The following is a 27,315-nucleotide window of genomic DNA, read 5'->3' on the forward strand; positions in this document are numbered from 1 at the left end:
GAGTAAAACTGGGAGAGAAAGAACAAGGCCATTAATATACCTCAGCATTTTAAAGGCCACATCTTTTCAAAAACAGGTTTTCTAAACCCTCTGACGAAGGCCAATAGGCCGACACATACGCTGAATAAACAAAGTATTACTGACAAGAGCAGTCTGCTGTTTTTTCATTTTTTTCAGCTATCTAAACCAAAACAGACAAATAAATAAATATTGAAAGTTGGTCAAACAGAGGAGAGACATTGATTTCCAAGCCATTGAGTAAACATCACAGTGCTCTGTTCTAATTGATAGAGGAGCAGCTCTATTGAAACTCATTACTCTGTACCCAAAATGGTTGTCAAAGGCCTCTGCATTGACAACCATAAATGTCTGCTTGTTCAAGACAATGACGACAATATGCTTTTACTTAAAAAATGCGCCAAAGCTGTTATGAAGTTTTCATAAGGTGCATGAAAGTGAAGTATAACCTGTCAAACACTGACGGTACAAAACTTTTCACATTAAGTAATTGTCATTCATACATTTCTGAAATATCATATAGAGACAGAGGATGTGACATACAGACTTTCCAAAACATAATTTGATCCCTCCTTGCTGACACCAACACAGATAAGGGGAAGGAAAATAAGGGTCATTTTTGGCCTCCGTCTCGTGTCCTCATCTGGCACCAGGACAGATACCCAGCTGACCAACACAACCAATTTAATTTGCCTCACTGAAGAAAAACAAAGGAATGAAGCCAGAGGATTAAAAAGGGGCTTTGGGTGATATGCTGCACAATGCTGACATATACAACTAAGAAAAATAACTTTTTCCTCTTCAAATAATAACCTCCCTTCATGTTGACTCTTCCTCAATGAAACCCTAAAAGCATATTACATGTGCAGCAGGCCACCAGGACAGAACCATTCTTATCTGGCTTCAATGGACACAGCTGGCCACTCAGCAAGGCTTATTATTCAGCTGATTTCTATGCGTCTTTGATGTTTCATGTAGACTAAAACACCTTTTATAGCTACAGTACCACACATCTAATAAGCCTATCAGAATAACAGAAAATCTGAGAAAACATATCATCACCACCACAATCATATTCTCAAGGTAAGTGATTTCCAGGCTTTTTAAATTGATTAAACCTCAACTTAATTTTGAAGACAGTAAATAATTATAGCATCAATAACCCTTTTTGTTCAGGAGACAAGCATCAAATGTTTCTCATCCACCTTGAGGTGTGTATTGATTTTGAGTGACATGTTAGACAAACAATGCAACATGAGGTGCGGAATGTGTCTCTAAATGCATGAGACCACACACAAGTTTGTTGGCGAGAGAGAGAGGGAGACGTGTGTGTTGATTGCATACTGTACGTATGTGCATGTGTGCAGAGACAACAAGAGGAGTGTGTGTTTCTGTGTAGAGAGACAGATTTTACTGAGTTACAGTTTATATAAGGAAATCAGTCAATTGAAATAAATTCCTTAGGCCCTAATGTATGGATTTCACATGACTGGGAATACAGATATGCATCTGTTGGTCACAGATATTTTAAAAAGGTAGGGGCATGGATCAGAAAACCAGTCAGTATCTGGTGGGACCACCATGTCCCTCATGTAGTGCGACACATCTCCTTCAATAGGTGACCTTCTTTGCGAGGCATTGGAAAATGTTCCTTGTCTTTGTGGTTGAATCTGTTTGAAATTCACTGCTTGACTGAGGGACCTTACCGATAATTGTATGTGTGGGGTACAGAGATTAGGTAGTCAAAAATCCTGTTAAACACTATTACAGCCAGAAGAGGACTGGCCACCCCTCATAGCCTGGTTCCTCTCTAGGTTTCTTCCTAGGTTCTGGCCTTTCTAGAGAGTTTTTCCTAGCCACCGTGCTTCTACACCTGCATGACTTGCTGTTTGGGGTTTTAGGCTGGGTTTCTGTACAGCACTTTGAGATATCAGCTGATGTAAGAAGGGCTTTATAAATACATTTGATTTGATTTGATTTACTGCACAAAGACTGAGTCCATGTAACTTATCATGTGACTTGTTAAGCACATTTTTACTCCTGAACTTATTTAGGCATGCCATAACAAAGGGGTTGACTACTTATTGACTCAAGATATTTCAGCTTAATATTTTTAATTCAGGAATTAGTAAACATGTCTAAAAACACAAATCCACTTTGACATTATGGGATATTGTGTGTAAACCAGTGAGTGACTGTCACAACTTTCGCCGAAGTCGGTCCCTCTCCTTGTTTGGGCGGTGTTCGGCGGTCGAGGTCACCGACCTTCTAGCCATCACTGATCCATTTTTCATTTTCCATTGGTTTTGTCTTGTCTTCCTTCACACCTGGTTCCAATCCCATCAATTACATGTTGTGTATTTAACCCTCTGTTTCCCCTCATGTCCTTGTCAGAGATTGTTTATTTTAAGTGTTTGTGTACGTCTGTACTGGTGTGCGTCGGGTTATGTTTACCCATTGATTTTTATTATTATGTTTTCCGGTGGGTTTTTTGTAATAAACTGCGCCATGGGAAACACAGTTATTTCTCTCCTGCGTCTGACTTCTCTGCCGCCAGTTAAACACCCCTTACAGAATCTCCGTCCTTACTATGGAGTCAGCAGGAGATGGTACCCCGGCCATAGGAGTGGAGGAGCGAGTCCAGGAGCATGCAGCAATACTACACCATCTTGGCACCACCATGGACCGCGTTGTCCAGACAATGGACCGCTGGGAGAGACAGGGAGTTCTTCCAGCGTCTCCACCAGCACAGCCAGGGTCTCCCCTGAGCGCCCCTTTCCCGCCTGAACCCAGTGGGATTCGTCTCTCCTTGCCCCAGGAGTAGGACCGGAGTGCTGCGAACTGCCAGGGGTTCCTGTTACAATTAGACCTCTACCTGGCCACCATCCACCCAGCTCCATCGGGTCGTGAGAGGGTGTCCGCCCTCGTCTCGTGCCTCACCGGGAGAGCCCTGGAGTGGGCCAACACCATGTGGAGAGAGGGAGATGCGGCGTTGGACCAGTTTGAGGAGTTCACCCGCCGTTTCCGGGCAGTCTTCAACCACCCGCCCGAGGGTAGAGTGGTGGGTGAACGCCTCTACCATCTGAGGCAGGAGACGAGGAGTGTCCAGGAGTTCACGCTGGAGTTTAGGACCCTGGCTGCCGGCGCGGGATGGAACAACAGGGCCCTGATTGACCATTACCGTTGCAGTCTGCGCGAGGACGTCTGTAGTGAGCTGGCCTGCAGAGACACCACCCTCCCATTCAACCAGCTGGTGGATCTGTCCATCCGGCTGAACAACCTGCTGGCTACTCGCGGATGTCCAGATCAGGGTCTGGTGGTTCCATCCTCCCGCACCCCCTCTCCGATACCCATGGAGCTGGGAGGGGCGGTGCACAGGGAGACCGGAGGGGGTTCCCGCTTGTGCACCATCTGTGGCTGCAGAGGTCACACTGCCGGTCGGTGCCGGGTTGGTTCCTTTGGGAATCGAGGCAGCAGGCAGGGCGCTCTGGCGTCACCCCAGGTGAGCCGGCACCATTCTCACCCAGAGCCCTCTGTTGCACATATGTTTGTGTCTGTCACTTTTCCTGAGTTTCCCCCGCATTCCCAGCATAAGGCGCTCGTAGATTCAGGCGCGGCTGGGAATTTCATTGATAGAGCGTTAGCGCATAGTTTAGGGACCCCCATTGTTCCTGTGGATATGCCCTTCCCCGTTCACGCCTTAGATAGTCGACCTTAGGGTCAGGGTTGATTAGGGAGGTCACCGCGCCTTTGGGCATGGTGACGAAGGGGGGTCATACGGAGAGAATTAGTCTCTTCCTTATTGACTCTCCTGCGTTTCCTGTGGTGCTGGGCCTACCCTGGTTAGCTTGTCATAACCCCACTGCTTCTTGGCCACAGAGGGCTCTCACGGGGTGGTCGCGAGAGTGCTCAGGTAGGTGTTTAGGGGTTTCCGTTGGTGCTACAACGGTGGAGAGTCCAGACCAGGTCTCCACCGTGCGCATTCCCCCTGAATATGCCGATTTGGCTCTCGTCTTCTCCAAAAAGAAGGCGACTCAATTACCACCTCATCGACAGGGCGATTGTGCGATAGACCTCCTGGTAGACGCTGCACTTCCCAGGAGTCACGTGTATCCCCTCTCACAGGCGGAGACGGAGGCTATGGAAACATATGTCTCCGAATTCCTGCGTCAAGGATACATTCGGTCCTCCACTTCACCCGCCTCCTCGAGTTTATTTTTTGTGAAGAAGAAGGAGGGGGGTCTGCGCCCGTGTATTGACTATCGGGGTCTGAATCAGATCACTGTGAGGTATAGTTACCCGCTACCGCTCATAGCCACAGCGATAGAGTCAAGGCACGGGGCGCGCTTCTTCACCAAACAAGATCTCAGGAGCGCCTATAACCTGGTGCGTATCCGAGAGGGAGACGAGTGGAAGATGGCTTTCAGTACCACCTCTGGGCACTATGAGTACCTCGTCATGCCGTACGGGTTGATGAATGCGCCATCAGTCTTCCAAGCCTTTGTAGATGAGATTTTCAGGGACCTGCACGGGCGGGGTGTAGTGGTGTATATTGATGACATGTACTGGTGTGCGTCGGGTTATGTTTACCCATAGATTTTTATTATTATGTTTTCCGGTGGGTTTTCTGTAATAAACTGCGCCGTTGGAAACACAGTTATTTCTCTCCTGCATCTGACTTCTCTGCCACCAGTTAAACACCCCTTACAGTGACACAAAATGTGGAAAAAGTCAAGAGGTGTGGATACTTTCTGAAGGCACTATATGTGGTTATAGTTCCCCATCAATTTAAAATATATAGTGGACAGATTGGAGTGACAGCTAGTCTTGAACCTTAAATGGTTGAGCATCATCCCATATCTATTTGGTCTGTTTTGCCCTGTAGTTGCTGCCAGTTTGGAAGCCTTTGCTAATGCCTCTAGAAGTGCAAGTGACATAAAACACCAAATATTCATTAATATGATGTAATGTGTAAATACTTTACCTAGTAGCCAACCTGCTTGCACCTATCCCTTGTAAGTACATTCATTCATCCATTAATTCATTGCGATTATTGTAGCATTTGCTTTTTTACAGTATAATACAGTCAATTTTACAGTATTGTACTGTGTGTCATTACACAGAATTTGCCACCGAGCTGCCTGTAAATGACTGTCGAATTCATGGTAATCCCTTTACAGTGCATCTGTTGGGTGTCAGACATGATTAATCTACAGAAAGCTAAATGAGTTTATTATTCAACAGTAAAAAAGCTGCAATAAAGCTGGTATTTTCTGCCCTCTGTCTTTCTCCTGTTTATGTACTCACCCACATACATTTGCATATATCCTACTGACTGACTCTGCCAGGCTGGTGTGTTTGTGTGTGTGAGAGAGAGCGAGAGAGAGCGAAAATGAATTAAAGATGCAATACGTAACTTTTTGGGGACACACAAAACTCACATAGAAATTTGACTTGAAGAGCTGTCATTCTCATTGAAAGCAAGTCTAAGAAGCATTAGATCTGTTCTATGTGCAATATATTACTTCCAGTTTTTAAGTTTTGTTTTGTTTTTGCTCTTTTACTGTCGGTTTTGCACACCAGCTTCAAACAGCTGAAAATACAATATTATTGGATATGGAAAACAATATTTCACTGCGGTTTAGATGGTACAATGGTTCTCTACACTATACTTGCTTGTTTTGTCATAAACTGAAAATAGGTGAACTATTAGAATTTTACCAACCAGGAAATAGCAGACACAGTTCTGCATAGTGTATCTTTAATATTAATGGATGTGTGGATACATGAATGAATGAATGAATGAATTATTTGCCATTCTTCTTTCGGCTTCTAAAGAATTTACTCACTGAGCCATTACAGTCAAATGAGGTCTATCATTTGATACGCAATGGCAAAGTGCAAAAATAAAAATCATTCAATGTGGGAAACCCTTGATTTGAAATGGCAATATGATAGGTCTCACACCTGATGCGCCATACGCACACTTAAAATAATGCACAATGGATAAACACAGCCACGGGCTGTATCACATAACGTCAAAACATGATACAGTAATGCAGAAACAGGCACCCCTGTTGTAATTGTACACCTACTGTGGACTTTTGGGGTAGAAAGGCAGCGTGACATGGCTAAGTTCATGGATGTCGAATGCGGTGGGTTCGGCAGATATCGCCTGTCTCTTAGTTCGTTGGTGCTCGTGCAGCTCGGTCTGTTTGACGACCTGTTGGGTGGCCGGTTTGATAACGGACCGGTATTTATCCAGTTCGTTCTGTAGTTTTTGTATCAGTTCATCTTTCTGGTCAAGCTCCAGTTCTAGCTCATCAATGAGCGCGTCCCGCTGCCGCAGCTCCTCAATCTTCTCCTGAAGCGCGTATTGGAGGTCGCGCAAGGTACCCATGTTAATCCCAGACGCCAAGGGAACTTCAGAAAACTTTATCCAAAGCTATCCAGTTGATACTGTAGCCTATTCCTTCTCCTCTTCTACCCTGACTGAAAGCTGTATCCTGCATCAACAGCTTTAAACATATATCCTCTCTCCAGTCCTTGATTCCCAAACGGCTTGCTCTCCGTTGATGACAGTTTGAATATTTAAATAGGCAAATACAGTAGATGAGGCGACACTGAAGGTGAACCACCGAGAGCACCGCAGTCTGGAAATGTAAAGTTTGTCTTTATATCTCTGGCTGAGAGTGTCAGTGGTCAGGCAGGCTGGTCCTCCCCGAGTGCGTCAAACTGCGACCTGGAGAGAGCGCAAGGCGAGAAGGGCGCCTACAGGAATCCGAGGTACAATGCAGCCTGTGCGCACGTGAGTGAATCCTGTGAGAACAACATTTACAGGGGAACTGGACCAGTCTTTGGCTAAGGTAAGTTGTCATTGAAATACATACATAGCGGGGAAGTAGGGGTGCTGAGGGTGCTGCAGCCCCCCCCCCCCCCCCCTGAAAAATCTGAATCCCCGCAAAATATTAATAAAAAATTATTTTATTAGTGGACTGCTATAGCCATCTGTAGTGCAGGCAAAACCTTTTTTCAAGGTCACATTTCCCATCATCAATCATGAATGATAATTCTTCAAGTTGTACCTGTGAAACGTCTCCATGCCAACCATTTGATCTCAATCATTTTCATGGGAATATGAATGTAGATCTTGAGTTATGTACAGTGTTGTTTCGAAGTACCGTGATGTTTAGAATTATGTACAGTGTGCTAATTTTAGAGCAAATAGTGTTAACAAACTGTAGAATAACTGTGTTTTGTTTCAATCAAAGCACATACACTGAGTTAACAAAACATTAACAAGAATGAGTTGAAGAGAGACTGTGCTTAAAGTAGAGAATTCAGCACATGCGCAGAAGCTTCGAACCTTTAGGCAGCCACTCCAAAAGATGTAGCGTTATTACAATATTGCTAATATGCTATATATAAATAAGTATGTGGACACCCCTTCAAATGACGGGATTCGGCTATTTCAACCAAAATAGAGCACAGAGCCATGCAATCTCCATTGACAAACAATTGCAGTACAATGGCCTTACTGAAAAGCTCAATGACGTTCAACGTGGCACCATCATTGGATACCACCTTTCCAACAAGTCAGTTGGTAAAAGTGCTGCCCTGCTAAAGCTGCTAAAGTCAACTGTAAATGCTGTTTTTGTGAAGTGGAAATGTCTAGGAGCAACAACAGCTCAGCGGCGAAGTGGTCAGCCACACAAGCTCACAGAATGGGACCGCCGAGGGCTGAAGCGCGCAGCCCATAAAAATCGTGTGTCCTCGGTTACAACACTCACTACCGAGTTCCAATCTGCCTCTGGAAGCAACATCAGCACAATAACTGTTAGTCAGGAGCTTCATGAAATGGGTTTCCATGGCCAAGCAGCCACACACAAGCCTGAAAAGCCAAGCAGCAGCTGGAGTGGTGTAAAGCTCACTGCCATTGGACTCTGGAGCAGTGGAAACACATTCTCTGGAGTGATGAATCAAGCTTCACCATCTGGCAGTCCGACAGACGAATCTGGGTTTGGCAGATGCCAGGAGAACGCTACCTGCCCGAATGCATAGTGCCAACAGTAATGTTTGGTGGAGGAATAATGGTCTGGGGCTGTTTTTCATGGATCGGGCTAGGCCCCTTAGTTCCAGTGAAGGGAAAGCTAAACGCTACAGCATACGTTGTAGACTATTCTGCTCTTCCAACTTTGTTGCAAAAGTTTAGGGAAGGCCCTGTTTCAGCATGACAATGCCCCCGTGCATAAAGCGAGGCGCATACAGAAATGGTTGGTTGAGATTGGTGTGGAAGAACTTGATTGGCCTCCACAGGGCCCTGAGCTCAACCCCATCGAACACCTTTGGGATGAATTGGAAGGCCGACTGCAAGCCAGGCTTAATCGCCCAGCATCAGTGCCCGACCTCAGTAATGCTCTTGTGGCTGAATGGAAGCAAATCCCAGTAGCAATATTCCAACATCTAGTGGAAAGCCTTCCCAGAAGAGTGGAGACTGTTATAGCAGCAAAGGGGGGACCATCTCCATATTAATGCCTGTGGTTGTGGAATGAGATGTTCGATCAGCAGGTGTCCACATACTTTTGGTCATGTAGTGTACCGTTTTAAGTCCTTTCAGATGTCTGATGCACGAGGGGTCAAAAAGCTATACAAGGACTTGATTCATATGCACCATATAAAGGCAGAGGGATGGAGGGTGATAATGAGAATGATGATGGTGACCTGAGTAGGAGGTAACTGTATCCCTCTGGTGAGGTAATGACCAGCACCTTCCTTATCTAATCTGCAGTCTTCGCTCTGAGCTGTGGTGTCAGCTTGTGTTATGTCATTAATGCATCTAAAACCCACTGAACTTCATTAGACCTTATACTCACTGGTCTCATCCAGAAGACGTTACATCACTGATGAAGGCAAATGCAGCTGAGGGTTTATGTTAAATCAAAATGCAGGGATGTGTGATATTGTAAAATCAAAGGACGGTAGTCACTAGATGGTCATGTCAAAAACGCCATTGTAATTTCGTCACTAATGACAAACAAGTAGCCTACATTAGCTTTTTATTCTTAATTTAGTGGTAGGGTCAGGCTTAAGGTCAAGGTTGGGGTTAATGGTTAGAATCTTATTTGTGGTTAGAAAGCGCTGTAGCTCTGATCCTTCCACCATGGCCAGTCACCAGACAGTATGATGACCTGAAAAAAAGATAAAAACTGCCCTCTTGTGGTTGTATGTGATACCAGTGACTGAGCAGTTAGGGAGAATATCAGACAGCTAATAAAATGTCTGGTGCACACACACTTTTGTTCAATGCAACTTAGAAACCAATGATCTAGAGAATCCCATTATTCGATCCTAACCATGCTGAACTGTAATATATATCTTAATAATAATATTATTAATAATATTTTATTAATAATGATAATAATATATAATAATATATGCTTTTAGCGGCTTACAGTCATGCGTGCATACATTTTACATACGGGTGGTCCCGGGAATCAAACCCACTATACTGGCTTTGCAAGCGCCATGCTCTACAAACTAAGCTATAGAGGACCACAAACTGTGATCACACACCACAAACTGTGTCTAAAGGATCCTTCTCCATGTTTTCGAAAAGTCTAGATAGAAGAGTTTGTGCTGCCCAACCATTCAACAGCTGATTTAACCATGTTATTATGTGCTATGACAATGCTATTACAGCTCTATTATCACACTGTAAGACTGGCTATGATACGGTGACAGTGATATATCATATTGGCTGTAATAGTGTGGCGATGAGAGTTGGCTTGAAGATCAAGAGCCTGAACCTTTTAGTGGGTGCTTCAGGGACAACAAAGTTTAAACAACTCGGACATAATATATGATATGGTAAAACAAAAATGCTTATCACTTATGCAAAGGAACAATTTAAGTGCCAAATTTATCCTCGTTTCCCTTTTAGCTTCAGATGTAATTTGTGAGGAAATAAAGTATTAGTGTAAACAAAATACTTTACTGAAGACCATATTACATAAACCTACAGACCTACATATTCAGGATCTTAATTTGATCACCCTGTTGCAGGATAACTTTTCTGAAACTTTCCAGGAAATGTAAAACTTGTAGTGTATTTGAAGTTTGAAAAGGCTTCTGAAGTTTGAAGTTCCACTTTGAAATTCCAGTTGATTTTCCCTTACGAAAAATGTATTAACCCCTACAAAAATGTCCAATAATTATAATCCACATAATAATTCACATTTCCTGTCGCTGCAGGATTATTTTCCTGCTGTAGCAAACTGGCTCAAATTAAGATCCTACAACTGTATGAGGCATTCTAGGTACAGGACTTTTTCCTGGCCAAGTAATATGACCAGGAAAACATGCCCTGCATCACAATACTTCCCTTTATGGAAAAAAAAGACTGGAATAAGAAGTATAGTGGATGGACACTCAGTCGAACCCATGCTAAAACCAATGCTTTTATATTTGTAGGGAGTAGGGCACTGATCACATCAACTCCTGGCCCTAGGAATTATTTACATCTTCTGGATGGTCGCTGTTTTGCAAACTCCGACCCAACTTTGCTATTTTGACATTTATTTTTACTCTATTTTCACGAAATGTATCCGTTATTATTTCTTACAACCAACAAGAACTCTTGAACATCAGATCGGCAGTTACTTACCCCAATTCCTTCTTCTACTTCGATTCATCTGCCCCCGACTCTCTCTGTAATTCCAACCCAATTTCCGGGCTACCCAAGAGGAAAAACCGGTGTTACAGAGGCAAGAGAGGGGGGATCCTGGTGAGATTAAGGCAAAGGGAAAGCCGGCCACCTCTTCCCTCCATTCTACTGGTTAATGTACAGTCACTTGATAATAAAATGGATGACCTCTGATCGCGGATTGTCTACCAACGGGACTCTCGGAACTGCAATATTCTTTGCTTTTCAAAAACCTGGCTCTCGGACAAGATAACCCCATGGCTATCCAACTCGATGGATTCTCCATTCACCGGGTGGACAGGATAGTGAAGTCAGGGAAATCGAGAGGGGAGGGGTTTGCCTCTTCATCAACTCCAAGTGGTGTGCTAATTCCAGTGCGGTGGAAGTGTCAACCCACTGTTTACCCATCTTGGAATACCTGATGGTCAAATGCTGACCCTTCTACCTCCTGAGGGAGTTTTCAGCTGTTATAGTGACTGCTGTATGCAGGACAATGAAAAGAACAAGCCGGCGCTTGTTCGAACTGTACAAGGCTATAAACAAGCAGGAAAACCTAAACCCAGAGGCTGCCTTTCTGGTTGCCGCGATTTTAATTCGGCGTCACTAAGACATGTGATGCCCTATCTTCCATCAACACGTCTCCAACGCCACAAGCAGCGATAAAGTCCTAGACCACTGCTATTGTGCATGAAGCAAACTTGACAATGAAGCATTAGGTACACCTCTACTCCACAATGATGGTCAATAGGTCAACTTTCAGCAACCAGATAAGTAGATAATAAGCAAGCATACAAGGCCCTCCCTTGTCCGCCATTCGGTAAATCAGATCATTACTGCGTACTTTCGCTTCCTGTTTACAAGCTGAAGCTGAAACAGAAAGTACCAACAATTCGCTCCATTGAGATATGGTCACCAGAATCAGAGGTTATGCTACAGGACTGCTTTGCTAGCGTTGATTGGAATATGTTTCGGGACATTGGAAATACATCAGCGACATTGTACCCATGGTGAGTGTTTGCTGCTTCTCCAATCAAAAGCCCTGGATTAACACTGAGGTTGGTACTAAACTAAAGAACAGGGCTACCACACATGGAGCTTTTTCCTGGCCAAGTGATATGCTACAGCAAAAGACTGAAATAAGTACAAGAAGGCCTGCTATTTCCTTCGCAGAGTCATCAAACGAGCAAAAGAACAATATAGGAATTAGGTGGAATCATATTGCACAGGCTCCGATGCCCGCCGCATGTGGCAGGGGCTACAGTCCATTACAGATTACAAAGGAAGACCCAACCGTGATCTGCCCAACGATGCCTCTCTACCAGACAAACTCAATGCATTTTATGCACGTTTTGACAACAACAACATCGAGACGGGTGTGAGGGCTGTCACCGACCCAGAGGATTGGGCGATGTCGCTCTCCGAGGCTGACGTGAGAGGGTCTTTAATCAGGTCAACACGCGGGCCCCGAAGGTTTTCCAAGGTGCATTCTCAGAGCATGCGCAAAACAGCTGGAAGGCATATTCACAATAATTTTCAACCTCTCCTTGTCCCAGTCTGTAATCCCCACATGTTTTAAGATGACCACAATCATTCCTGTTCCTAAGAACTCTAAGGCTTCAAGCCACTATGACTACCGCACTGTAGCACTCACTTCTGTAATCATGAAGTGCTTTGAGAGGCTTGTTATGGCACACATTAACTCCACCATCCCAGCCACTCTAGACTCACTCCAATTAGCATACCGCCTCAACAGATCCATAGACGACACAATCTCAATTGCTCTCCACACTGCCCTCACCGACCTAGATAAGAGGAATACCTATGTGAGAATACTGTTCATTGACTACACCTCAATGTTCAACACCATTGTCCCCTCCCAGATCGTCACCGAGCTTAGGACACTGGGTCTGAACACCTTGCTCTGCAACTGGATCCCAACTTCCTGACGGGCCGACCCCAGATGGTGAGGGTAGGCAACATCACCTCTGCCATGCTGACCCTTAACACAGGGGTGTGTGCTTAGTCCCCTTCTGCACTCCCTCTTCACCCACAACTGTGTGGCCACGCACGACTCCAACACCATTATCAAGTTCGCTGACGACACGACGGTAGTAGGCCTGATCACCGATGACGATGAGTCAGCCTACAGGGAGGAGGTCAGTAATCTGGTAGTGTGGTGCTGGACCAACAACCTCTCCCTCAATGTTAGCAAAACCAAGGAGCTGATCGTGGGCTACAGGAAACGGGGGGGGGGGCGAGCACGCCCCAATCCACATCGACTGGGCGGCAGTGGAGCAGGTAGACAGCTTCAAATTCCTCTGTGTCCAAATCACTAAAGACTTAAAAGGATCTAAACACACATGCACAGTCGTGAAGAAAGCGTGACAGTGTCTCTTCCCCCTCAGGAGGTTGAAAAGGTTTGGCACGGGCCCTCAAATCCTTAAAAGGTTCTATAGCTGTACCATTGAGAGCATATTGACTGGCTGCATCACTGCTTGGTTTGGCAATAGCACCGCCCTCGATTGCATGGTGCTACAGAGGGTTGTGCAGACAGCCAAGTATATCACTGGGGCCGAGCTCCCTGTCATCCAGGACCTCTATATCAGGTGGTGTGAAAAGAAGGCCCGGAAAGACTCATCAAAGACTTCAACCACCCAAGCCATAGACTATTTTCTCTGCTGCTGCATGGCAAGAGGTACCGGTGCATCAAGTCTAACACCAACAGGCTCTTGAACAGCTTCTATCACCAAACAATACGACTGATAAATAGCTAACAAATTAGCTACACAGACTATCTGTACACCTTGTATCTTTAATGACCTTTTATTTTATTATGCACACTCACAGGGCCCTACACACTCACACACATCACACCCAAACACTCCATCATTTGCTCACTCACATATAATATGCACATACTGACTCTACACACCCGCACACCCAGTCACATACAAGCTGCTGCTACTCTGTTTATCCTATCTCCTGTTGCCTAGTCCCCTTACCCCTCTACATACAGTGCATTCGGAAAGTATTCAGACCCCTTGACCTTTTCCACATTTTGTTACGTTACAACCTTATTCTACAATGGATTAAATAAAAAATGTTCCTCATCAATCTACACACAATACCCCATAATGGCAAAGTGAAAATAGATTTTTAGAAAATGCTTACAAATGTATTCAAAATAAAAAACAGAAATAACTTATGTACTTAAGTATTCAGACCCTTTGCTATGAGACCCGAAATTGAGCTCAGGTGTATCCTGTTTCAATTGATCATCCTTGAGATGTTTCTACAACTTGACTGGAGTCCACCTGTGGTAAATTAAATGTATTGGTCATGATTTGGAAAGGCACATACCTGTCTATATAAGGGCCCACAGTTAACAATGCATGTCAGAGCAAAAACCAAGCCATGAGGTTGAAGGAATTGTCTGTAGAGCTTCGAGACAGGGTTGTTTCGAGGCCTAGATCTGGGGAAGGGTACCAAAAAATGTCTGCGGCATTGAAGGTCACCAGGGACACAGTGGCTTCCATCATTCTTAAATGGGAGAAGTTTGGAACCACCAAGACTCTACCTAGAGTTGGCCGCCCGGCCAAACTGAGCAATCGGGGGAGAAGGGCCTTGGTCAGGGAGGTGACCAAGAACCCAATGGTCACTCTGACAGAGCTCCAGAGTTCCTCTATGGAGATGGAAGAACCTTCCAGAAGGACAACCATCTCTGCAGCACTCCACCAATCAGGCCTTTATGGTAGAGTGGCCAGACGGAAGCCAAAAGGCACCTAAAGGACTCAGACCGTGAGAAACAAGATTCTCTCGTCTGATGAAACCAAGATTGAACTCTTTGGCCTGAATGCCAAGTGTCACGTGTGTAGGAAACTTGCACCATCCCTACGGTGAAGTATGGTGGTGGCAGAATCATGCTGTGGGGATGTTTTTCAGTGGCAGGGACTGTGAGACTATCAGGATCGAGGGAAAGATGAACAGAGCAAAGTACAGAAAGATCCTTGATGAAAACCTGCTCCAGAGCACTCAGGAACTCAGACTGGGGCGCAGGTTCACCTTCCAACAGGACAACAACCCTAACCATACAGCCAAGACAGCGCAGGAGTGGCTTCGGGACAAGTCTCTGCATGTCCTTGAGTGGCCCAGCCAGAGCCCAGACTTGAACCTGATCGAACATCTCTGGAGAGACCTGAGCTGTGCAGCAATGTTCCCATCCAACCTGACAGATCTTGAGAGCATCTGCACAGAAGAATGGGAGAAACTCCCCAAATACAGGTGTGCCAAGCTTGTAGCATCATACCCAAGAAGACTCAGGGCTGTAATCACTGCCAAAGGTGCTTCAACAAAGTACTGAGTAAAGGTCTGAATACTTATGTAAATGTGATATTGCAGTTTTTTTTGGGGGGGGGGTTTGCTAAAATATCTAAAAACCATATATATATTTTTTTGTTCTAGTAAAACATTGTTATTGATTATTGCATTGATGGGTTTTGAGTTTTCAAGAAAAGCATTTCACTGTACTTGTGCATGAAGCAAACTTGACAATGAAGCATTAGGGACACCTCTACTCCACAATGATGGTCAATAGGTCAACTTTCAGCAACCAGATAAGTAGATAATAACCTAAATGGCACCTGACCCTACTCCTTCTGGCTACGTCTTGAAGTTTCATCCACATACTGGCCAAATTTACATTACACATTAAATATGTGTTGCTCCCTTTGATCTTCCTCCTCTCATCCCCTCCTTTCCCCTCCATCCCTCCCAGCTTTGCAGCCTCCCTATGCCCTTCAAACCAACTCTGTGTCGGAGACAGGCTTTAAATTTCATCTCCCTTTACTTCCAGCTCAGCCCTTTCCTATGGCGATCAATAGGAACAGGATCCATTGCTACAGGCTCTGTAATCCGATGATGGCTGGTGCCAGGTTCTGACACTAATAGAGGTCACCCTGTCTCAGTGTCTCGGACCCCTAGCGGAGCCACGAGCAGGTAGACAAAGCCAGATCCGTTAAATAACGACACACATCCCATTCTTTAACCAGGAATTAAGACATGCCATCCTTTTCATCAGCTAACTGTGGCCTTGGAACACTACTGTAACAGCAACCCTGAAGGTATTCTTCTTAATAGAAGAGAACAAATACCAGAAGACTTGAAAGGAATTATTTTTCACTTTCATGGCATTACTCTTTATGGATAATGACATTGTCTTCTGACAGATGGCGTCATGCTAAAGTGACACATGTTTCCAGGAGCCAGCTGCCTTGCAAACTGTGGAAAAATCTAGATTTTGTTCATCAGCGTGACACTAGTTCCTAACTTCTGAAAATCACTGCGCTTTCCCGTTAATCGCTATGGAACACCAGCAGACCTAAAGGCCTGAATACATTTGTTATCAAAACATTATTTCTAAACATTTCTTCATTATTCTTATTTTTTCAGAAGGATCATTATGGCCTGACAGAGCACTGTATAATTCATTAACACTCTTGTCATCTTCTTGTCATTTAGTTCTTTCAGAGCAATTTGTTTGTGTAAAAATGTAAATTCCTTTTATCTGGTTACCTGACAGTCAGTTTCTATTGGCCTTTTATTGTTTGTGCAGTGGGTTCTGTTTCCAATTGAATCCAGACCCACATAATGGTTAGTATTTGATAACTGTAGGCAGATAATAACCCAAATCTAGTCTTGAGTTTCAGTAATGTAAATTAACAATGACGAGAGACAGTGCGAAATTGTCTCGCCACAAATTAGCTCATGTTAACACAATTTGGCTCTGTAATTTCACTGTGCACATCATGTCAGCATTGAGTCGTTCCATGTCATTTCAGCAAGCCATAACACCCACCATCTCAGATTGTTCTAAAATCCTTTGTGTAGTTAGAAACAGGTAAGATAGGCATAACTGAAACATTATTTTGTTGAAATGTAATTTGATCTCTTAGAAATTAAGCTAATTAAGTGCATCTAAATTGGTCATTTTAATCTATAGCATTCAGATAATATTCAATAAATATAGTACCCAAAATCCGATCTGGACGAAACTTCTTCCAATCAATGAACACATGAGAAATCAATTGAAATGGTCAAAACACCCACATATATTTTTACCTGTTCAGAGATATTAGTCATTGAAGTCACTTGCATTATTTACCATAAATTAGTGTGAAAGTACCTGGTTTTGACCACTAGATGCAGCGGTTCCTACTATACTGCCACACTCTTTCATCCATTCTGCTTGTTTCTTGTGTTTATTTTATAGATAATGATAATAAAATAATAATAATTGATTTAACTTGTTTATAGCTTTTCATTAAATTAAATCATCTCAAAGTGCATAAAAAGCGAAACAAACAAACAACACATTTAAATTGACATGGTACAGATGGAGATTGAATGTCTCTGTTCGGCTTGGGATGAAAGGCTGGGAGTTGAGGCAGTTTGGATTGGAAAGGCAGTGTAGCTTCATGGGAGGGGGCATCGATGGTACAGCCAGAGAGAAACAAAGACAGTCTGACAAACAGTTCACATCATCTGTTTCTCCAACGGTAAATTCCTCTATTGGACCCACTCCTCCGTAGGTACTGGTCCTCCATTGCTGAACATGTGGCACCCACCTGGGTGATGCCACGGCTGCTGCACAAATAAACACCACATCTTGCCAGTGGTCAAGAACAATCCCTGAGCCTCTTCTGCCATCTCTAGAAACAGCATGCAGTACTTGCTGTAATTCTTCCCAACAGATTAAACAACAGAGCCGGGGATGCATTATTTGAATCAAAACAGCCAGCTAGCTATAAGCCAAAAACACTGTATATACTTTCCAATCACAATTCTGCAACTCTAAAAGTCAAGATCACGAGATGTAAGTGATCAACCCCCAAAGCAGTCAAACCCCAAAACATCTATATAAGAAAATGCTACAAACATCCGATAGATCACAACATTTTCTTTGCAACTTTGTTTAGAAAACCAATAGCTTTTGTTGATGATGAAAATAAATTGTGTGGCCATCATTACAATTCAAGCAAGTTCTCCATGAAATTAATTCAGTTTGTCCTTCTCTTAGAAACCTAATTCTTCAACCCCAACTCTTCTTGAATAGTGCAACACATAGAAGCTCTCTGAGAGGGCTATCCCTATGGTGCAATTATCATACTGTATGAAGAATTTTGCTACAAGCCCAAAACTTTGATGGAGAAATGGGCTAGGGGGTAAAATGTTGCGACAACCCTAAAAATAAAAAAAATAAAATTCTAAACCATTGCATGGCAGTCGTATGTTTTTCAATCAAATTCTTAGAAAGCAGCTCTATCTGTAGTGTTTTTAGTGACATTTACTATTAAACCCAACCCAGCCCAATACCATTACCATTGCAAAACAATATACAGTGTGCGTTTGAGACTGTTACCATTGAAGAGCATTATAGGCCATAACATTGAAACCATTAGAACTTCAGTAACCTAAGGGTTTGCTTGTTCACCGTGAATGATCTAACACACACAAAGAGGCCGTGGACACAGATTAAGCATAAGAATTGCTTTTATGGAAGACTGGTATGAATTGTCGGCAGAAGCTACTGGTTTTCTATCCAAAGTTGCAAAGGAAATGTGATCTAAATAATAAACGCAAGAGACCAGCAAAATGTATAAAAGAGCGTGGCAGTATAGCAGGAAAAGTGGCATCTAGTGGTCAAAATCTAGTACTTTCACACTAATGGATGGTAAATAACGCAAGCAACTTCAATGACACATTTCTTTGAACAGGGGAAAATAACCATCACCAGATTCACAGGGAATACATTACATACAGTTTCAGTCAAAAGTTTGAACACACCTACATATTCAAGGGTTTTCTTTATTTTTACTATTTTCTACATTGTAGAATAATAGTGTAATGACCCGGCTGGGTCATAAAGGAAAAAGAGACGGACTCTAGGTGTGCAGGTCAGAACACAGGTTTATTCCTAAACTGGGCTATTGTTCAGGCCACAGCCCACGCCGCTAAATGCCGAATGTACACAATTATACCAAGTCTAATTAATGTTTACTCCCATAGGAACAGATCAAGGCCCCGAACAGAAAGAGAGAGAAGATGAGACAGTAATCCCTATTTATCATTTCCAAATCCCGCTGGATTACCCATCATACCCCCCCAACCTTTCCCTCTGTCCTGACATATTTAACCCCTGCTAGTAGCCATGAGAACCATAACACACCCACAAACACAGAACACAATACCGGGTCGTTACAATAGTGAAGACATCAAAGCTATTAAATAACACATATGGAATCATGTAGTAACCAAAAAAGTGTTAAACAAATCAAAATATATGTTAGATTTTAGATTATTCCAAGTAGCCACCCTTTGCCTTGATGATAGCTTTGCACAGTCTTGGCATTCTCTCAACCAGCTTCACCTGGAATGCTTTGCCAGTCTTGAAGGAGTTCCCACATATACTGAGCACTTGTTGGCTGCTTTTCCTTAACTGCTTTTCCTTAACTCTGTGGTCCAACTCCTCCCAAACCATCTCAATTGGGTTGAGGTCGGGTGATTTTGGAGGCCAGGTCATCAGGTCATCTGATGCAGCACACAGCCTGGAGGTGTTTTGGGACATTGTCCTGTTGAAAAACAAATGATAGTCCCACTGGGATGGCGTATCACTGACTGGGATGGCGTATCACTGAAGAATGCTGTGGTAGCCATGCTGGTTAAGTGTGCCTTGAATTCTAAATAAATCACAGACAGTGTCACCAGCAAATCACCCCCACACCATCACACCTCCTCCATGCGTAATGGTAGGAATCACACATGTGGAGATCATCTGTTCACCTACTCTGCGTCTCACAAAGACACAGCGGTTCAGAACCAAAAATATACAATTTTGACTCATCAGACAAAAGGACAGATTTCCACCGGTCTAATGTTCATTGCTCGTGTTTCTTGGCCCAAGCAAGTCTCTTCTTCTTATTGGTGTCCTTTAGTAGTGGTTTCTATGCAGCAATTCAACCATGAAGGCCTGATTCACTCAGTCTCCTCTGAACAGTTGATGTTGAGATGTGTCTGTTACTTGAACTCTGTGAAGCATTTATTTGGTCCTCGTTAGAGCCAGTTTCATCATAGCGCTTGATGGTTTTTGCGATTGCACTTGAAGAAACTTTCAAACTTCTTGAAAGTTTCCGGATTGACTGACCTTCATGTCTTAAAGTAATGTGAGCGTTTAGTCATGGTAATTAGGCTTCTCCAAGTTCTGATGATGCTGATGGTCATTAGTAGCCTACCAAACTAACTAACTGCCTGGTACTCAGCACTCTGTTAATCAAACACTTCATGAGAGCCCTTGAGCTCATATTGCACAATAACTATTATATAGGCTATGCAATTGCGTGAGAAAACAGAGTGAAGGCCTCTATTAAAAGAGGAGGACCCCATCAGCTTTCTACAGGATAGACCTACTATATTTATTTCTTAACTTTCCTACTATTAAGCACATTGCTTCTCTTTAAAACAGGACTATAGCCTACCTGGCTTTGATGAAAATGAACCACGGGAAAGCGCCCTCCAATCGTTATTTAAGTGCATACAGTAGATTACATTTTGTTTCGAGACAGATGTAGGATAATGGTCCATTCTAAATCAAAAGACATTTCACACATATTATTTAGTATATGTAAAGACAAGATTAAATCAAGAATAGTCTGATGGGTGATAATATTAGCCTATCACTTGTGAATAATATATTATCACTTGTGAATGCTGCCCAACTTGTGTCCAGTAAGGCAATAAACAGCGCATGCCTTTTTTTGCAACTTATTCAAATCATAGTCGCACACCTCATGTAGCCTAGCGAATAGGCCTATATGTTTTGATAAGGTTTGTATCACAACTAAAGTGGCCAAATAACTTCTTAAAATGAAGCATATTAATCCGCTTTACAACAGGTGTAGATGTCACAGTTGTCGTAGGCTGAAGGAGAAGCGGACCAAAGTGCAGCGTGTGTGTTGTTCCACATTTTATTTATACTGTGAAACTATGCAATACATAAATAAACTGAATGACAAAAAAAAAAAACGTGACACAGAGGTGAAAACATACACTACTCAAAATTAATCTCCCACAAAGCCACGTGGGAAAAAAAATCTACTTAAGTATGATCTCCAATTAGAGACAACGAGAACCAGCTGCCTCTAATTGGAGATCAACCTAAAAAACAACAACATCGAAATACAAAACTAGAACATGAACATAGAAATACACAACATTGAAAAACAACCCCTGTCACGCCCTGACCTACTCTACCATAGAAAACAAAATCTTATTATGGTCAGGAGGTGACAGTAGAGCCTAACTGGCATACTGTACATTCACAGCGCATGAGTTTCAAGTTTAAAAATACACCTTTATAACAAAAGCATTACATGCATAATCGCATTTGCGGTCACTTTTGAGAATGGGGTTTTTCCGCTATGGAACATTCGCACTTATAGCCTACTGCCATGTGCACATTGCTGTGCTTATAATATGAAGAAATAGCCTAATAACATTTCAACATTTTAAGCTAAACATTCTGATCCGTTGCGTCAGCCTCAATGCTTAAAAAAGTTTTTTTGATGCAAGTGGATGTATTAATTTGGGATGTATCGCATCACACAACTGTCCAAGACTATGTTTGGAATATTTATTTCTCGCACAGAACAGAATAGGTCAACTTTTGTATTATGGGGGAGAGTAGATTAAAATAGGCTAGTGCTTTTGCTGTTCATTAGGCCTACTCATCATGTTGACTGACAAAAAGAAAATGTAGACAGTTCTTCCAATATCTTCAATATGCGCCTTGGAATTGGATAAGGACGCACGCAGTTGTGTCCCCGATGTGTCTGTCTTCACTTGTAGCCTTTGAGACAGACCCGATCACGTGACGGACATTGGCTAATAATTATTGACCTATTTGAGAGAGCCATGTGAGTGACAGGGGCTTTGAAGCATGCAGCCAGGAGAAGGGATTTGTAATTATTATATTCAGCCCAAGGGCACAATGGCCACTGGCAGCAAAAGGCATGTTTTTTATTAAGGGGCATTATGGCCACACAAAGGGGATCCCGCCGGGAAATTTGAGAATGAATTGTGAATGAAGTGTGTACAGCCTTGAGGTCGACCGATAAATCGGCATGGCCAATTAATTAGGGTCGATTTCAAGTTTTCACAACAATCGGTAATCTGCATTTTTGGACGCCGATTATGGCCGATTACATTGCAATCCACGAGGAGACTGCATGGCAGGCTGACCACCTGTTACGAGAGTGCAGCAAGGAGCCAAGGTAAGTTGCTAGCTAGTATTAAACTTATCTTGTAAAAAACAATCAATCTTAACATAATCACTATTTAACTACACATGGTTGATGATATTACTAGTTTAACTAGCTTGTCCCGCGTTGCATTTAATCAATGCGTTGCCTGTTAATTTATCATCGAATCACAGTCTACTTCGCTAAACGTGTGATGATTTAACAAAAGCGCATTCGCGTCAGGGTATCTGCAGCAGTTTGGGCCGCCTGGCTCATTGCGAACTGTGTGAAGACCATTTCTTCCTAACAAAGACCGTAATTAATTTGCCAGAATTTTACATAATTATGACATCACACTGAAGGTTGTGCAATGTAACAGCAATATTTAGACATAGGGTTGCCACCCTTTCGATAAAATACGGAACGGTTCCGTATTGTTTTCGAAATGATAGTTTCTGGATTTGACCATTTATGACCTAAGGCTTGTGTTTCTGTGTGTTATTATATTATAATTAAGTGTATGATTTGATATTTGATAGAGCAATCTGACTGAGCGGTGGTAGGCAGCAGCAGGCTCATAAGCATTAATTCAAACAGAGCTTTCCTGCGTTTGCAAGCAGCTCTACGCAATGCTTGAAGCACAGCGCTGTTTATGACTTCAAGCCTATCAACTCCCGAGATTAGGCTGGCAATACTATAGTGCCTATAAGAACATCCAATAGTCAAAGGTATATGAAATACAAATGGTATAGAGAGAAATAGTCCTATAATTCCTATAATAACTACAACCTAAAACTTCTTAACTGGGAATATTGAAGACTCGTATTAAAAGGAACCACCAGCTCTCATAGGTTCTCATGTTCTGAGCAAGGAACTTAAACGTCAGCTTTTTTTACATGGCACATATTGCACTTTTACTTTCTTCTCCAACACTGTGTTTTTGCATTATTTAAACCAAATTGAACATTTCATTATTTATTTGAGACTATATTGATTTTATTGATGTATTATGTTAAGTTAAAATAAAAGTGTTCATTCAGTATTGTTGTAATTGTCAGTATTACAAATATATATATGAAAATCGTCTGATTAAATCGGTATCAGCTTTTTTTGGTCCACCAATAATCGGTATCGGCGTTGAAAAATATTAATCGGTCGACCTCTAGTACAGCCTGCGCAAAAAACAAAGCAGAGCTCATGCGTTTCATGCAACTTTTTGACAACAACAACAAAATCCTCATGTCTTACTCATTGGTAGTAAGAAGTCTGGTCCAAATTGGATATTTTTTACCTCTATTTATTGAATATTAGCTGGATCCTATAAATTAAAATGGCTAGTTTGGGTGCAATCAATAAGCTTCATTTCTCAGAGATCTAATTCAATTTCAACAAAAAGTTTCATAGATTCCAATTTGATCTGTTACTAACTACAGAAGCAATTTCAGGACAATCTGAAATGGTGGGTTTCAAAATCTTCTTTCTTGTGCTTTTTGAAGTGGAACGACCCTATGACAAGCCATTTGTCCTGATTAGCTTTTATTACTGTACTGAGGATATGTGGTGTGTGTGTGTGTGTGTCAATATCACAGGAATAAAAAGGAAATGACAGTGAAATCCACAGTGAAGCAGACTTTATGAATGAGCTTGTGTTGTTCAGGAAGCATATAAAATAACAGAAAACTAATGTAGGTGCTATTTGTGCATGACTGTGGTATGTTGAATTGCCCTTGTTAAATTGTCAGGAATATATTCCAATATTTTTATCAATACTTTATCTGAAGTGTATGCTTAGTAACTTCTTAGGCCGGATATCATTGAATCAATCTGATTAGGCCTACAGAAGAGGCATTCATCCCATTCTAAAATAACAGATCTGTATCCATTCATTTCCTCTGTGTTTGCTATCATGATGTAAAATTTCACAGTCAGTTACCAGACCAAGGGAGTCGGTCCTTCAAAGAATGAACCCTAATATTTTAGAACATCAAACACTGAAGCTACAAAGGCGCAAAGCAAGGTGATGAGGAGAGCATATTGTCAAACAAAGAGTTTTCTATTGGAGTATTTAAGGGGTAGTTCACCCAAATTACAAAATGAAATTGGTTTCCTTACCCTGTAGGCAGCCTATGGACGATGTACGACAGCAATCCATGCACTGGTTTTATTTCCCTGGTAATGTTTCCAAATGCTAATGTTCAAGAATTTTTGGCACATATTCCATTCAGGTCATGGGACCAATATTATAATTTTTAATGTCTAAACCATCCGAAAGTATCTCAGATGTATTGTGAAGCTCAACAAAGTCCCTTATTATAGAATGCTGTTTTAACATGTATTCATTAAAAAAATATATAAATAATTGCATTTTTATATTAATAATGATATTTTTATATCAAAAAAGTATTTATCAATATCAAAAATGTGAATTGTTCATATAACATTTACAATTGTCAATATTAATTATTCAAATGTTTTATATCGATAATTTAATTATTGATATCAATAATGTATTTATATCAAACATTTTATTATAATGACCTTTTTATTTGATTTATTTAACCTTTATTTAACTAGAAGAAATTGTTATTTACAATGACGGCCTACTCCGGCCAAACCCGGACGACGCTCGGCCAATTGTGCGCCGCCCTATGGGACTCCAAATCACGGCCTGATGTGATGCAGTCTGGATTCAAACCAGGGACTGGTTCATGGGGGCGGGATTATATTTGCATGCTCCTACGTACAGTGCCTTGTGAAAGTCTACACACCCCTTGCAGTCTTCACATTATGCTACCTTAAAATTAAATCAAAACAGCTATTCAATTTGATATTTTTCCTACTGATTAAATCAAAACATGTATTACATTTTATATTTTTCCTTAAAATTAAATCAAAACATCTATTCAATTTGATATTTTTCCTACTGATTAAATCAAAACATGTATTACATTTTATATTTTTCCTTAAAATGAAATCAAAACATTTATTGAATTTTATATTTTTCCTACAGATGTACACAACCTACTCCACATTTTCAAAGTGAAAGAAAAATGATAGAACATTTTCAACATTTATTGAAAATAAACTAAGATGTCTTGATTGCATATGTTTCCACACCCCAGGGTTAATAATTGGTGGAAGCACCTTTGGCAGCCATAACAGCTATGAATCATTTTGAATAACATTATACCAGCTTTGCACAACTATTAGGGCAACATATATGCATCGTTTTTGTCAAAATTGCTCAAACTCAGTAAATTTGGTTGGGAATCACTGATGGCCAGCAATATTCAATGATTGTCACTGATTTTCAATCAGATTAAGGTCAGGACTGAGACTACTAGACCATTCAGGAACACCCAACACCTCTTGGAAAGTCATTCTGGTGTGTCTGACATGAAAAATTCCAATTATTGATATTGAAAATTCCATTATTGATATAAAAAATACAGTTATTGATATAAAATATAATGAATATACGGCTTTCCATACACTTATAGATGATTTCAACATGATTAACTAAAAATGCTAATATCGGTCCCATGGCTTGAATGTGATTTGTGCCAATGCTAAATGGGATTTGTGCCACAATTGTTTTCTGAGTGCCAGGGAAAATAAACCAAACAATGTATTTCTGTCATACCTTGTCAATACACTGCTTATAGGGTAAGGTAACTGATGTAATTTTGTAATTTGGGTGAACTATCCCTTTAAATATCCTCAGACGTGCACTTCGGGCGCTCAGCATCCAGCTACTAAAACCAATAATGCATCGTGGTTCTTCCACTCTACCTCCGGTGGGAATGCAAAGATGGATCGGATCAATCATAAACTTCTCTCGGAAGCCTACCTTGGCGCTACGCCATCCGCCCCAAGAATGAACGCGCTCGCGCTACCCCATTCACGGAAGCGCGTCTCCATCTCCACAGTAGGAGGGCTCAGCCATGTTGTGATTGTGAATGATTGACATCCAATGGGCTGACATCACACTCATGTCTACCTATCTGTTTCAAGTAGGCTAGTCTAAATGCAACCCGTACCATTAGGCTACATTTGTTCCGTTTTTTCTATACTCCATCAATTGCACACGATGGATAAACAGACTTGTTTTGCCGTATATAAACCCTAAATAAATCGACACCAATAACAACCACTTTAAACTCTCTTACCAGTCGGACTTGACATATTTCCGAAAGGCTTGTCTCGACAGGTCTTGGTAGTTTTGAGGCTCCGCCGAGATGCCTTGCGCCCGAGTCCTGGTCCTCGGTCCTATAAGTTGAGCGCTGGGCAATACGGACTGACATTTGTGCAGTTTCCTCTTCAATTCTTGGATCTCGTCCTCCCTGTCCGCCAGACGCCTCTCCAAGTCCCGTATCCTGTCCTCCTTCAACATTAAAATCTTGGCAAAGTCCTCTTCCAGGTCGCTCATGATGAAATCTGCGGAGACTTCACCGTTGTTTACCCTCGAAAAACACAATTCCGATATTTACGGTCAGAATTCCGTTGTTTACAATGGATAAACGAGGCTCCGCCGTGCGTATTGAGAAGGATCCCCTTGTAATCCACGTGTTTATTTCGGAAGGTGCTGAGGGGTGGGGATTTAAATCGGTGTTCAAAACCGTCGAGCCGGCTGTTGATAAATCCGAGCAGCACTGGTCCACATACAGAGACCCTGAACCTCCAGGGAAGTTGGGAACTATTGATGATCCTTCATTGACAAACCAATTAGAGCAGCCCTTCCTCTTTGGGGACGCAGGCCGTCATGCTGCAGAGAAACTCGGTGTGCGCTCCAGACTGTAACCGCGACTGTGCATCACTGACTGCCCCAACACAGCCTAGAGATTTTTTTGCGTTGTCAAATTCTCACCGTTACAATCATCAACACAAAGCTTCTGGAACGCCCTTTGATCCGAGAGGCTGACCCAGCCCAGTGAAACTCGATCTGGCCAGGGATCTGATTTACAAGGTTGTTAGATTAGAGTGCTAGTTTAGGCATCCCCAAAAACACCCACCCTGTCGTTTTGTCATTAGACTAGCCAAATGAAACTCCTTTAGGCTATAACAACTCATGCAATTACTTTAGACATGGAATTTGTGGTTCCATACAAGGACCATTTCATTATTCAATCAAACATTTAGAGTCCCTTCAACCGAACACAATGTTTCATAGAATAAACTGTAATATGTAAACTAAACTGTGTAAGCAGCACATCACTGTCACTATCCTTGGTGGTCTGTAGCAGAGTAGTACCCCAGCAAACATGATGTGGGCCCAATGTAGGCTACAATATTGGCCACACTAGG

General features: G+C 42.2%; 1 protein-coding gene across 2 annotated transcripts in view; it reads right to left on the reverse strand.

The window, feature by feature from the left end:
- Positions 1–26,869, reverse strand: part of LOC106577002 (cGMP-dependent protein kinase 1) — a 143,818-nt gene extending 116,949 nt beyond the window's left edge. Inside the window, exon 1 of one of the 2 annotated variants that reach the window (XM_014154633.2) lies at positions 26,181–26,869. In XM_014154633.2, the coding sequence (XP_014010108.1) occupies positions 26,181–26,440 (260 nt within the window). In that variant the 5' untranslated portion in view covers positions 26,441–26,869. Of the gene's footprint in view, positions 1–6,113; positions 6,784–26,180 lie in introns of those variants that run through there. The other variant, XM_014154632.2, reaches the window with a different exon arrangement.
- Between the last annotated feature and the right edge of the window lie 446 nt (positions 26,870–27,315).

The sequence above is a fragment of the Salmo salar genome, chromosome ssa18 (assembly GCF_905237065.1).
Source record: "Salmo salar chromosome ssa18, Ssal_v3.1, whole genome shotgun sequence".
Classification (NCBI taxonomy): Eukaryota; Metazoa; Chordata; class Actinopteri; order Salmoniformes; family Salmonidae; genus Salmo; species Salmo salar.